We start from the raw sequence: 14,547 nt of genomic DNA, 5'->3' as shown, positions 1-14,547 counted from the left end.
ATTTTTAACGTAACTTACATATATTTGCCTTAAATCATCCTGGCGACCCATTTTTGACCCAGGGTTGGAAAACCTAGGCTGTATTGTTAGGTCCATGCAGAAACTGACGTTGTATTGTCAGTGTCGGTCACGGCGCCTTTAACTGATTTGATTTGGACCAGGTGTTCTGACAAATAATGCTACCTATCAGATTATGCTACCAACACTGATAAGTAGCACTTTTCGCTATCGAATTAGTCTACCATCTATTTTAATGGGAGGTAGCAAAATCTGACAGGGTAGCACAAATCGTCAGAACACCGGCAATGTTTCATTTACAAATTAAGCACTGGATGTGCTGCTATAATTCATATGTGCAGCACATTTAATAGTCCATTCAGGACCATTCAGCCTGACCATTGCTGCAGAGGGTATGTGTGCTAGATTATTTCTTAGAAGAGGTGATGGATTTGATCCAATTGTAGTTGATAGTCTGGTTTCTTTTAAAACATACACAACTGTTCAAAAAGTTTGGGGTCAGTAAGATTTTTTTGTTAAAAAGAAATGAATACTTTAGTTCATCAAGGATGCATTAAATTGATCAAAAGTTACATTAAAGAGGCTGAAAAGCAACACAAAATACCAAAAGATATCTGCCAGTTGGTTTTGGAAGTTTTGTTATCATTTTGGAAACAACATTCACTTTAAATCAGTAAAGTTCCCCTCTTTCCTTCTCTATCCAGCAGTCCAATACTTGAGTCATTATGAATAGTCCCTTCAGTCCCAGGCGGGAACCAGGACCTGACCTCTCCTGTCTGCACCAGTACAACGAGTGGCTGGCGTGTAGGCATGAGTCCAGTCTACTGCACATGAAAGAAGATCTGGCCATCTGGCTTAACAGAATCCTTGGTAAGAAAATAAAAGCATGTTCATATTTGCATAATCATTGTGATTTGTAAACTGATGACTGTAAAAGGAAAGTTCATCTAAAAATAATACATCTGTTATCATTTTCTCACCCTCATTTCTTTTGTGGAACACAATAAAAGAAGATATTTTGAGAACATGATGATAACCAAACCACACACACACACACAAAATCACCACCAGCAACAAGGGTGGAGAAGTGCTTGGATATGGACGAGCCTTCATGTAGGAGTGTAGTTAACCAGAAGTGGTTGATTATAGTCCCTGGGCTGGGGACACTAAAAACTTAATCTTTAGGACAACATTGAGTCTTTTACAGCAACCATAAATTGCCTCTGGCAGTTTAACACATGGAAACTTCTAACTATAGCTCAAGTATGTCAAGGAAATGTGAATTGGCCCACTTCTTTTATTATCACGGTTCTAGGAGAAGACGGTGCCTTGTGCTTTCCAAATGCTATTTTCTGTATGTGCTTTGCATTTCAGCTTTACTGCTGTATCGCCATTTAAGAGTTTTCTGTTAAATCTTCATGCAAACAACTCATGTCTATATATCTCAAGGTTACCATTTTCCCCATTCCCATTGCTTGGTGTCAGTATAAAGGATTAATCTTTTTTACACTATCAGATCCTGATTAAATCCTGTACAAGCCAACAGGTAAGGGTTTTTCTGTCTGCCTATCAGATCAGGAATATCATGTTTACAGACAGTCATTTTAAATAGAATTCCCTAAATTCCTCTGTATCTTGGATCATAGGGACATGCCCTGATGGGACCAAAAAGCAGGAATTGCATTCTCAAACAGACCAGGATACGAGTGTCTTATACATGTCCTTGTATGTCTTGACCTATGTTATTTGTTGTCAGAACCTCTTAATACAACTGAGGGCTGAAGAGGCTTGATGACAGCAACACACAACATGTAAAGAGGTCAAAAGACCACAAAACCCTTAAGCCAACAGGCTGGTGATGCCTAAATATACAGCAGAGACACAACAACCTGAGAAATCAGATGAGACGAGATACAACATCAGAGTTGTTGTTGTTTTCACCGAAGAAGCTGATGAGGGATTTATCTTATTAACAAACGCTTCTCTTCGTCAACTCTTCCTGTTCCTGCTGATCTCAGGGCAGCGTTATGACTCTGTGGTTGGCAGACAGCAGGAGATCCCTTTGTTTTCTTACACACTTCTCTCCTGCGCTGAGCTAATGACCGTGCCCAGTCATTCTGCACATCAGGATTTCTGTTTTTGTTGTGGTTTCCCTCCACCGTCACCTCCTGTATTCCCCCTCCCTAGGCTCCCTACTCACCCTTCACCGTGAGGGTAAGTTCCGGTACCACTGCTGTGTTTGAATCTGTATGTACTTAACACCCAGGTCTCAGGAATGTGTCTGCACAGCCGTGAGAATCTCAGAGCGAGTGAACTTAGAGGATTTTTTTGGGCATCTTCAAGTTGCCTAAGGTAGTGAAAGAACAATAAAAAAAAGATGGAGACAAGGATTTGTAAGGAAGTTAAACAACAACCTTGAAAATTGTACAGAACTGCATGTAAGCCTATAGTGTCAATATGTAGTTTACAGCTACCAGTTCATGCACTATAATTCATTCAGTGCCTTTATAACCTTACTCTTTAGTAATATAAGTTTGTTTATCATTCTTTAGCTCTCTCTTAATGCTCATTTGTTTCTCTGAATGCTTTCTGCACAGGTTTGAATATAACAGTGGATAACTTCATGGACAGACTAGACACTGGTGTTGTCTTGTGTCAGCTTGCAGAGGCTCTACAAGAGAAGATGGTTCTGGCCAGCAATGGAAAGGTGCTCATAGCATTAAACATTACGTTTATGGGTAGTTTGTTCCTAATCTAGAACTTAAGATGAGTCATAAAAATGTAAACCATGTTCTGTGTATAAATAAAAAAATGTATATGCAAGTATTGAAACAAAGTAGCTCTATTGCACAGGAATATAAACAGTAGAAAGAGTTGCAAGAATACATGAATATAGTATACACTACTGTTATACACAATTTGGGGTCAGTAAGATTTTTTAAAGAAATTTCAGCAAGGATGCATACATTGAAAGTGACAGTAAGGACTTTTACATTTTTACAACTGTGACACTGAAGACTGGAGTAATGACAAATTGAAAATTCAATTCATATTCAGTTCATACTAAACCAGAACACACTTATTTTTAAATTGTAATATTTTACAATATTACTGTTTTGACTGTTTTTTTGATCAGATAAATGTATCATTGGTGAACATAAGATCATTCATCCCCATCATTAGCGGTATTTTACAACTTGTGTGAAGTCATGATTTAAAAAATATCACTATTACGGTCTCATTTTGAAGGCTGCGCCCTCCAGAGTTTCTCATTTTTCAGCCACATACTGTACATGTCTCTTTTCAGAAAAGTAGCCATTATAAAATAGACTGTTATTCCTCATGAGGTGTGGGTTGCTGAAATTGTTTTCATACTTTGGAATGTAATGTGTAGCAAATTAGCTCAAAAGGGAAATGTATATAAACAATTACAGTTAATTATGATTAATTACAATTATTTATATCAGCTGCCAGTAGTAACTGTAGCAGAATTAAATAGCCATCAACCAATCTGTTCGTCCAGCGAACATTCAGTGTAAGTTCATATCGACTCCAGGAAAGGATATTTCCGTGGCCACAGAAAATACTTTCATACAGTATTAATGCATTAGAGCATGTAGTAAGGATCAAAATCGTAAAGGGACATTAATTTGCCAGGCAGAATCAGAAACTCATGTAATTTGTGCACAAGAGTTTTATTAACTAAACACTAACACAAACTAGTCTAACAAACAAACAATCACTCATACATGGGAAAGGGAAATGAGGCTTGATGGATGAAGCCATCAGAAAAAAAAACAGAGAATGAAGCTAAAGAGTCAGTTAACCACCTGAGTGAAACCATCAGCGCCGTTTTAGAACGGGGTCTACAACTTATACTAAACCTCTGTTTCATTTAGTTAAATGTACGATACTTGCATTGCCTTGGCCTGGAACGAGCGTACGGATGCAATCTCGGATGAAAGTCTTGATGGTTTGGGGGATCATTGTTGTACACTCTTAAAAATAAAGGTGCTTCACGATGCCATAGAAGAACCTTTTTGTCTAAATGGTCCCATAAAGAACCTTTAACATCTGAAGAACCTTTCTGTTTCACAAAAGGTTCTTTGTGGCAAAAGAAGGTTCTTCAGATTATAAAAAGGTAAGAAAGAGATGGTTCTTTAAAGAACCTTTGACTGAATGGTTCTTTGTGGAACCAAAATGGTTCTTCTATGGCATCGCTTGAAGAACCTTTTGAAGCACCTTTATTTTTAAGAGTGTAGGAGTCGTGATCACCTTCTTCCGGGTAAGATGTTCTGACTCGATGGTGATTGGGAGTTTCTTTCCAGTGGAAAGTGAAGAAGAGCTAAGAAAGACATCAGCTGAGATCCTAGGATCTTTGGTGAATGTAAAGTCAAGGCCGAGGCCTGGCAGGAAGGGGTGCTAGCTCACATCCTCTTCTTCTCAGAATCTAACCTAGAATAGAACCGCAGACTGACTGAGGTGGGTCACTGATGTGAGAGCTTTATCTCCTATTGAGCTCACACCTCCGGGAGGTCACAGAGCCAATGGTGACTTTCACTTTTGGAGGGAACGTTTACGACTCTTTGTCTTAGAGCATGGTATTTTGCATATGCAATTTGATTGATCATAAGCATGCATAAAACAGTATACAATACACAAGACAATATACAAGAAAAGTAACAACATACACAATGAACTGAAGTATATGTGTGTTCATTCAAAGAAAGGTTTTCCTATGAATTAATTAGAGAAGAGTCCATTTTTATGGGCATTATGTGTCTGTTTTAGAGAGACTTGAGTAAGAGTTGATTCTCTCTACATACTTTTAGGTCATAAAAGTTTATCTCATCTGGCTGAGGGGTCCTGGCTGCCATGGTAACCAGGGGCCTGGGGTCGTTCCCAGACATGCTGGCACCCAGTATGTTTATTGGGTGAGGGGTCTGTGATTATTTGTTAATCTAATGAATAATTGATTTTGTTTAATCTAATGAACAAATGTGTGTCTGATTGGTCCAAATGCTACAAATGGTTACTTTTATGAAAAGAGGCAGCCTCAGTGACGTGTGGCTGAAAAATGTGACATTCAGAGGGCGCAGGCTTCGAAATGAGACACAACATGTATCACTACTTTCCTGGCAATCTTTCAGCCTCTGACCATGACCTGCATGCTGGTGTTATGGAGGTGCATCAGTATCTTTTTTTCTCAGCTGAATACTTATTAGAGAGAATTACTAGCACTGGCAGGAGAAAGCAAATTTCAAACACATGATGCAAGGCTTATTTTTGAATAATATATGTACTTTGAAAAAGAAATCAGCTAACAGAGGGACAATTATCTGTTGTGCTATTTATACTGGAAAATATTCAGATGAGCACATACTAAGCTGATGAGAGATATATTTCAGTTGGTTTCTTTTGTTTCCTTTAGCCCTTTATTCGGCGTGTGATTCGCTGGCGGCCTGATGCAGCCTCTGGATCGTTCTTTGCGCGAGACAATACAGCGAATTTTCTGTACTGGTGCCATAAAATTGGAGTGGAGCCATCACACCTGTTTGAATCTGAAGATCTTGGTGAGTATTCTTCTCTTATCTTATGATGAGATGTTTGTTTAAATGTTTTTTGGTTCTGTATTTTTAATATATATACTTTGTGATTAAGCAGGCTAGATTCTTTGGTTTCAGTACAAGTGGCATGTGCTTGTTAATCTGTGAGGTGATTCACCAACAATCCTGAGAAATCTGACCGTGGATTCATTTTAAGCACAGAAAGATCAACGTTTCCCTTGTTCATTTTTACAATCATGAGATCATTAAGTGAGATGTCCAGTTACAATAAGCCTTACTTTCTGTCTATGCAGGCTGCTGTCCCGTGGGGCTGTTGCCCTAAAGAACTGCTGAATAGACAGGCAGTATCAATATCTGTGCCACTCCACTGTTCACTGCGTCACACCCTTGGCCCCCGCTGTCCATCACTGTGTGATGAATAATGGAGAGAAAGAGAAGGATATAGAAATGAAAGGACAGTAGGTCAGGGGGAAAATGGGGAATGGAAAAATAGGGTCAAAGATAGAAAATATAATACAATAAAAGATAAAATGTAAAGGAGAGCACATGAAAGGTGTTGAGAGGATAGATAAAATAATGTAGCGTTCAAGAGTAAACTAGTGTTCAATAATTGTTATAAAAGCAACAAAACCCTTTTATGAGTCTTTTAGTTTCGGTAGTTTCACAGGTTTGTAGGTCATATTACATTAAAAAGGGACTGAAATACTGTAGTCTTAGAACCTGAGGGACATTTGCAGAGACTGAACCAGTGTGTTGTTGATTTAACTTTGTGCCTGTGCTTTTCAAAGAGTCCCACAGTTGACTTTTTTATATATGCACAAGCCTGGCTGTTGAAATGGATTTCATGAACTGTCTGACATAAATTAATGTGGGTTTTTCAAATTGAGAAATATGACATTCTATGTTTATTTAAAGCTTCAAACCAGTCTACAGTGATACCTTCTTATTGGGACTGTTAATCAAGCCAACATTAATCATAGCTTTCAAAATAAGGCTATTTGGGATTTATCCATTGTTTCTTTGTTTTCATAAGGATTCATACATTTAAACCGTGTCAGAGACAGGGAGACAGATTTCTGTTTTCGTTCTTGATGATACAAGTTTCAACAACACTTTTTATCCCTCAAATTAGCTTCTTTGTGTTTTTCACTTTTCCACGGCACAACAAAGATATCACTATTATCCTTGCAAAGTTTGACTACAAAGTTTGATTTGTGTCTGCATTGCAAAGGCTCATGGGTTGGGAAGCTCATTTTTGTTGTCTTTATGGCTGTTTAGAGGATGAAAATCTTCTGCAGTGTTTAGTATGACTATTACCTCATTAAGACAAGTCAGTCTTTTTAATCAGTATTTGTGCCTTGTTTTCTAGTCAAAATATCTAAACATCCTTGAAACAAGATGTGATTTCTTTAAGCAAAATGACACAAGTTAAGTGTTTTTTTTGTTTTTTTTCAGAAAATGAAACCAAATTTAGTGAGGAGAAATTTCTTTGATAATGGGATTAGACAAATAAATAATAAAGATTAAATTTATAATAAAATAAGAAATGATCAAATTATTCAAAAAATTCTTACTCCATTGTAGGGCTGCACAATTAATCGAATTTCTAATCGTGATTACAATTATGGATGCCACAATTACGTAATCGTTCCAAGCGGCAATTAATCGTTCAAAGTCCACTTATGTTATTCTGTGTGCTTAAGATGCGTTTTTTTTCTTTCTACATGTTAGCTTAAGGGTTTTTCCATTGTTTTAATTTTAGTTTTAGTATAACATTATAATACCATTCATAATTTTTTTTATAATTTAAAGAAGAAACCAATCCGATGTATAGTTGACATTTGAGGCTTAATAGTATTGAAAAGCACAAAGTTTTTCAGTATGAGTGTTTTCAGCTTGTTTGTTTTCATATAAAAATACAGCATGCAGTTGCATCAAACAATGGTATAAACATTATTCAATGTAAATTGTGATAATCGTAATTAATAATCGCAATTACAATTTCAAAGGAATAATCAACAATTATGATTTTTGTCATAATCGTGCAGCCCTACTCAATTGGCAAATGTTTTTTTCTTGTTTTAAACATAAAAATATATTATTATTATTATTATTATTATTATTTGTCATCTTAAAAAATTTAGTACTTTGATCTTGTTTTTAAGGGTGTTTAGATATTTTAAAATAAAAAGTTGAGTAATGAAAAAGATTTTCCTCAGTTTGTATGCAGAATCTCTCTTTCCCTAGTTTTCCCTAGCAGTCATCTTCATTCACTTTGCGGTGTTATGATACTGATATTTGAGGAAGTTTAATGTCATTTAGCTGAATAGACATATCAAATGTCTTTTTGCTTTGGGAATCTTTGCATGTGTCCATCTAAGCTTATGTCTTTTGTCCATTGTTATGCCCAGGGTACAATATATGTTTGAGCTGACATCATAGACCTCTGAGGATTTTGTTGAGTGAATGACAATGTATGTGTTTCGCCAGTTCTTCAGAAGCAACCCAGGGATGTGTGCTTGTGTCTCATGCAACTTGGGAGAATTGCTTCAAGGTGAGCTCCTTTGATCTTTAAAGTTGTTTATATCACGTCATCACCATATAATCATCTCTCAGTCAGAGCTGAATAAATGTTCCCCCTCAGGTATGGCATTGAGCCGCCTGTGCTGGTCAAGCTCGAGAGAGAGATTGAGAAAGAGGAAGATGAGTCTTTGTCACCATCCATGTACTTCGCTTCACCTCTGCCGTCTCCCTCCACCCCACCTGTTTTTTTCCCTCCTGATCCAGAGTCCCCTCCAACCACAACCCCCTCATCCATCTCTCCTCCATCCCCTCCTCCGGACCCTTCTCCCTCTCCTCCTCTGGCCCCTACCCCTCCCCCAGAGTCCACGTCCATCTTCTCTGACTCAAACACCCAGTCAGAACCTCAGCAAAGTTCACCAACTACACCATCACCCATCAGGACACCCGTCAAATCAACGCCGCTCTCACCGTCAAATGGCCTTGTGAAGACTAGTGGGAAAAAGAATAGCGGTAACATGCTGGATGCGATTGTGAGTATTTCAAGTCATACACTGTATGCGGTTTCCCAGTCCTTAGCAATCTGGTGCATGACTTCACGCTCATCATCAAAAGCATGTTTTCTTTGTTGCTTTGTTTCAGGTGAGGCAGATATCAGAGGATCCACCATGCAAATGCCCAGTCAAATTCTGCATTGAGAAGCAGCCAAAAGGCCATTATCGTGTTGGAGACAAAGTCCTCTATGTCAGGGTATGTACTGCTCTTTCCACGCTAGACTGCCTTCAGGTTTAGTTGAAGGAAAATCTTATTCGATCATTCTTATTGCCCACCTGCATTTGTATTTCCATTGACTTCTATAGAAAGACATGAAACGATATGTAAAATCATGTTTCATTGTTTATTATAAGCGATGTGTCAACAAGCTCTGCTGTGCTTTCACTGTTTCTTTTGAAGAACAAATATTCGTTTTGAACCTGAGAGAACACAGTATTCAGTCAAGGCAAAGCCTCATGGGAGCTGGTGTTGCCTGGCAACATGAAGAAAAGGTTCACACCTTTGAATAGGGAAAAAGAAGGTTCAGACTAACAAATGTCTAGGATCAGGGCTGGAAAGTCTGTTCATATATACTGGAACAGAACACAAATAATGCACAAGAAACAACAATAATAAAATGCTCAGTCATACTGAAAATACACAGAATGTTGTTTATATTAAAACTCAAATTGCCTATAGAATTGCCTATAGAAGCTCATGCATGATATTTTGTTGAGCCGTTAAAAAGGCGAATGTATCTAAACCCTACAGGGAATAGTTGAATTGTTAACAGATTTGCAACTTTGCCTTATTTGGGACCTGTGCAAACTCATTACATGCTTAATTAATCATATCGGAATACACTTATTTTAGGTAACACATTATTTGTGTTTATTGTCACATTAATAGCCATCAACACATCAAGCTGTTTGTGAACATTAATAAGAATTTACCTTGCTTTTGTCATTTTGACTTTTGTCTTTTAATTACTTTCTGCCTAGAAACACTAACCAAACATTTGAATCAGATCAATTCTAAGTCAATACTTGTGTGTAGAGGGGAGAACTTAAAGGGATAGTTCACCCAAAAATTTAAATGTGATAAATCAGATTTATCTGCTTACCCCCAGGGCATTCAAGATGTATTGCCTATAGAAGCTCATGCATGATATTTTGTTGAGCCGTTAAAAAGGCGAATGTATCTAAACCCTACAGGGAATAGTTGAATTGTTAACAGATTTGCAACTTTGCCTTATTTGGGACCTGTGCAAACTCATTACATGCTTAATTAATCATATCGGAATACACTTATTTTAGGTAACACATTATTTGTGTTTATTGTCACATTAATAGCCATCAACACATCAAGCTGTTTGTGAACATTAATAAGAACTTACCTTGCTTTTGTCATTTTGACTTTTGTCTTTTAATTACTTTCTGCCTAGAAACACTAACCAAACATTTGAATCAGATCAATTCTAAGTCAATACTTGTGTGTAGAGGGGAGAACTTAAAGGGATAGTTCACCCAAAAATTAAAATGTGATGTTTATCTGCTTGCCCCCAGGACATTCAAGATGTAGGTGACTTTGTTTCTTCAGTAGAACACAAACAAAGATTTTTAACTCAAACAGTTGCCTTCTGTCAGTCATATAATGTCAGTGGATGGGAATCAAGACTTTGAGAGTAAAAAAAACATACACAAACAAAACCAAATTAAACCCTGCGGCTCATGATGATACATTGATGTGTAAAGACACGAAACGATCGGTCTGTGCAAGAAACTGAACAGTATTTATATAGTTTTTTTTTACCTCTGATTCACTGCAATGTCTGAACTGTCCTGAGAGCGTTCTAAGACGTGTCATCTTCTTCTTGCTTTACGGCAGATCGCAGACTTATAAGTGCATTACCGCCACCTATCTCTCAAATGGACCATTGACACTCCTGATCGAGATTGTAGATAGAGAATAGATGGTCCATTTGAGAGAGAGTGAAAAGCGAACGCTCTCAGGACAGTTCAGACATTGCAGTGAATCAGAGGGAAAAACGATATAAATACTGTTCAGTTTCTTGCACAGACCGATCATTTCATGTCTTTACACATCAATGTATCGTCACGAGCCACAGGGTTTAATTTGGTTTTGTTTGTGTATGTTTTTTTGACTCTCAAAGCCGTGATTCCCATTCACTTACATTATATGACTGACAGACTGCAACGGTTTGAGTTAAAAATCTCAGTTTGTGTTCTACTGAAGAAACAAAATCACCTACATCTTGGATGCCCTGGGGGTAAGCAGATAAACATCAAATTTTCATTTTTGGGTGAACTATCCCTTTAAAAAATCTGATGCTTCTACTCAGCAACCAATGATTGACACTTGGGGGTCATATGAAGCAACTTTCGTGATCATAAAAAGTTGCCATACAAGCAGAATTCATCTATATGTTGGTTACTGATCAACATTAAGGCACAGCTTAAGGCATAACTTGAGAACAACATAGCGTTAAAAACACACCCCAAGTCATTAGCAGTGAGAATGTATTTAGAGACTTACAGCCTCACTTTTGTTTTGGACTTCACCCCTCCCTTTTATGATTTTTTTATGAGTTTACAAAGTTCTTTACAGGATAGAAAATTTACAATACACTAACAATCAACGTAAACTCAGCACACCTGAAACCTGTGTGCTTTGCCTGATGAAGGTTGCTGGACTGAAACGTTGCGTGTGATAAATAGTTTAAGAATGAGCAAGTATTGATACACAATAGCAAACATAAAAAATTAATCACATAATAGAAATAAAATAATAAAATACAATAATATAATGAGTCAAGGAAAGGCCCTAGTGAACAAATGTGTTTTGAGATACTTTTTAAAAGTGCACAGTGAGTCGATGGCTCGTAGGTTGTCAGGAAGAGAGTTCCATAGCTTGGGACCGAAATAACTAAAGGCTGACTCCCCAATTTTTAGCCGAGTCTTAGGCACAACCAACAAATTACTGTTTGATGTTCGGAGCAATCTTGCTGGAGTATATTTATTTAACAAATTAGAAAGTAGGGGCAGTTCCATGAAGACATTTAAAAACTAATAAGAGGATCTTGAATTTACTTCTGAATGATACAGGCAGCTGAGTGTTGGAGTAATGTGATTTCTAATGTTAGAGCAAGTTAGCATTCGTGCAGCTGCATTCTGAGCGAGAGGCTTATTGTAGCACTGAAAGAGAAAGAGAAGGGGAGCTTTTAATATAATTTCTCATGTTTTTTTTCACTTCTGTTGTGACATCCTGTGCTAAAATGAAAGAGAAGGAGGATCCATTAGATCATGACAATAACTGAGCTGTGTGTGGCAGAAGGGGTGAAGAATTGGTGAATCATTAAGAATTACGTTTCATGCCATGTCTGTCCTTAACAGGAATATTAATGGGATCATGAATACTTTTCTCTTTAGCTCTGACTTGAAAGCATAATGCCATTTTAACATCGCCTGTTAAAAGCGGTTTACCTTTATCTGACAAAACTCTTCTTTCACAGACACCACATTTACACTAAATGAATATAGCTAATACAAGCGTCACACCCTTTTATATCTTTTTTTATACATTTATGTATTTTTGCTATACATGTTCCACAAAGTTTATCTTGCACCCCAGTCAAGAGAGAGCTGTCCCGGGACAGTTATCTGGTCGTAGGCACTCATTCCTGCTTCAAGAAGTAATGTGACTCAGTAACTGCTACTTCTGTTAAATCAACAGCAGGCTGATTTTTCTGTTGTTGTCTAGGAGTGAAGCAGCCCAGGTGGCTTTTTTTGTTTGTTTTTATGCAAGTGGTCCTCAACCTTTTGGGTTGTGACTCAAAAATGTGTCACAGGTCTGTTCTGGTTGGGTCACAGACAGCTTATTTACTTATAAAGAGGACGAAAATACTTTTGAAAAAATGTCTACAGTACATGATTGGCATATTTGATATTTTATGCTGAATTTTCATAGACGTGTTTAAAAATATATATCGGACACCATTTCAGTTTTTGTTTTGCGGAAATTATTTACATGACTGTCCCACAGCTGTGGCATCATTGTCACCACGACGAACAATTTTGCCCCGATACATTATTTTCAGAAGTTAACATAGTTACTGTATTTGCCAAGGAAACAACAGTATCAGTGAGGAGCTTCAGATGCAATATGAGACATAATGTGTGAGGAAAACAATAGAAAAAAAAAATCAAGGTAAATATCACTTGTGATATTTACTGTATGTCATTGACAATAATTTTCAAGACATAAATGGTAGAAATCTTAGAAAAACAAAGGAGTCTGACATTAAAAAAAAAAAAAATTTCATTCCTTCATCAATTTCACTGTAGGAATTATGATAAACGCAATACATGATTTGAGATGTGGTGGAAATAATTTTTAAGAGATTTAAGAACAGAGGTTTAAGAGATTTTATTTTCAAAATAAAAGTTAAAAAAAAAAAAAAAGTTACTTGTACTTTCTCTCTTGTGCTTTCTCACTTTTACAGATGCTGAATGATAAACATGCCATGGTGCGTGTTGGTGGTGGATGGGAGACCTTTGGTACTTACTTGTTAAAGCATGACCCGTGTAAGATGATTGAGGTCGCTCGGCCTGGAACCAAAACCTGCAAGCCTAATGGCAGGTCCCCAGTCAAGAGAGAGCTGTCCCGGGACAGTTATCTGGTCGTAGGCACTCATTCCTGCTTCAAGAAGTAATGTGACTCAGTAACTGCTACTTCTGTTAAATCAACAGCAGGCTGATTTTTCTGTTGTTGTCTAGGAGTGAAGCAGCCCAGGTGGCTTTTTTTGTTTGTTTTTATGCAAGTGGTCCTCAACCTTTTGGGTTGTGACTCAAAAATGTGTCACAGGTCTGTTCTGGTTGGGTCACAGACAGCTTATTTACTTATAAAGAGGACGAAAATACTTTTGAAAAAATGTCTACAGTACATGATTATGTTAAAGGGGTCATATGATGCGATTTCAATTTTTCCTTTCTCTTTGGAGTGTTACAGGCTCTTGGTGCATAAAGAAGATCTGTAAAGTAGCAAAGACTAAAGTCTCAAATCCAAAGAGATATTCTTTATAAAAGTTAAGAGTCAGCCACACCTACCTAAAATGGCTCGTTTTAACACGCCCCCCACATGTCTACGTCGCTATCTGGGAAGATTTGCATAACGCCGCCCAAATGTTCACGCAAAGAAAGAAGGCGTAACTTCTATTCTCGCTGTAGTTTTGTTGTTGCCGCCGCCGCCATGTCATGAAGGCGCTGTGTGCTTCATTGTGAAAGCAAAACTACTTTCACTGTGGACGAAGCGGAGTCCAGCCCGGGGTCGTCACATGTGGTTGCCGCAAGCTTCCTTCGTCGAATCCGCCGGCCGCGCCGTTCTCAAGCTGCCACCGCCGCTCACTCTAGCCCTCCGGCCGTTCCTCACTCTAGCCGCCGGCCTCCGCTCACTCTAGGCCGCCGTGTGTGACGCTGTTTCGTTGTGAAAGCGAAACTACTTAGTTTGGCCTTCCAAAAATGGACACGACTAGAAATCAGTGGTTAAGTTGTATTTACAACACTGTTCCAGAACAGTTCAACCCAAATATTCAGATGTGTTTAGCACATTTTATGGAGGACTGTTTACTGATCCTGGTAGAGTAGACTACAATGCGGCTGTTCTAAATCAAAGACTTTTTTTTATATTTAAAGTTTTTATATTTGATATTTTTTATATTTAAAGCGTGTTTTTTGGGCAGTGTAGAGTAGCGCTTGTTGTTTGTCATTTCTCAGATCACAAATGCAGACATGGTTTTATGTTTACGGGGCGCGATGCAACGCAACGTGTAAAAAGACAGTATAAGTCATTATAATCCATAATTATGTCCCCACTGGATGCAACGAATGCC

The 14,547-nt window shown here is 37.8% G+C and overlaps 1 protein-coding gene across 1 annotated transcript; it reads left to right on the top strand.

The window, feature by feature from the left end:
• The first annotated feature begins 295 nt into the window (after window positions 1–295).
• Window positions 296–13,492, top strand: LOC107553069 (growth arrest-specific protein 2-like). The gene is made up of 8 exons (XM_016235158.1): window positions 296–410; window positions 723–888; window positions 2,616–2,725; window positions 5,450–5,591; window positions 8,076–8,139; window positions 8,230–8,638; window positions 8,748–8,855; window positions 13,162–13,492. The coding sequence occupies exons 2-8, from the start codon at window positions 744–746 to the stop codon at window positions 13,369–13,371; spliced, it is 1,188 nt and encodes a 395-aa protein (XP_016090644.1). The 5' UTR covers window positions 296–410; window positions 723–743; the 3' UTR covers window positions 13,372–13,492.
• The last annotated feature ends 1,055 nt before the right edge of the window (window positions 13,493–14,547 follow it).

Source organism: Sinocyclocheilus grahami, unplaced genomic scaffold (genome assembly GCF_001515645.1).
Source record: "Sinocyclocheilus grahami isolate Dianchi unplaced genomic scaffold, SAMN03320097.WGS_v1.1 scaffold464.1, whole genome shotgun sequence".
NCBI lineage: Eukaryota > Metazoa > Chordata > Actinopteri > Cypriniformes > Cyprinidae > Sinocyclocheilus > Sinocyclocheilus grahami.
Note: the sequence above shows the minus strand (reverse complement) of the source record. Positions and strands in the feature narration are given on the sequence as shown.

Bases quoted from the DNA above. Each gene is read 5' to 3' on its own strand.
- LOC107553069 (XM_016235158.1), top strand. From the start codon at position 744: ATGAATAGTCCCTTCAGTCCCAGGCGGGAACCAGGACCTGACCTCTCC. The intron at 889-2,615 runs GTAAGAAAATAA...CTTTCTGCACAG, and splicing joins CTGGCTTAACAGAATCCTTG to GTTTGAATATAACAGTGGAT. The intron at 8,140-8,229 runs GTGAGCTCCTTT...GTTCCCCCTCAG, and splicing joins CTTGGGAGAATTGCTTCAAG to GTATGGCATTGAGCCGCCTG.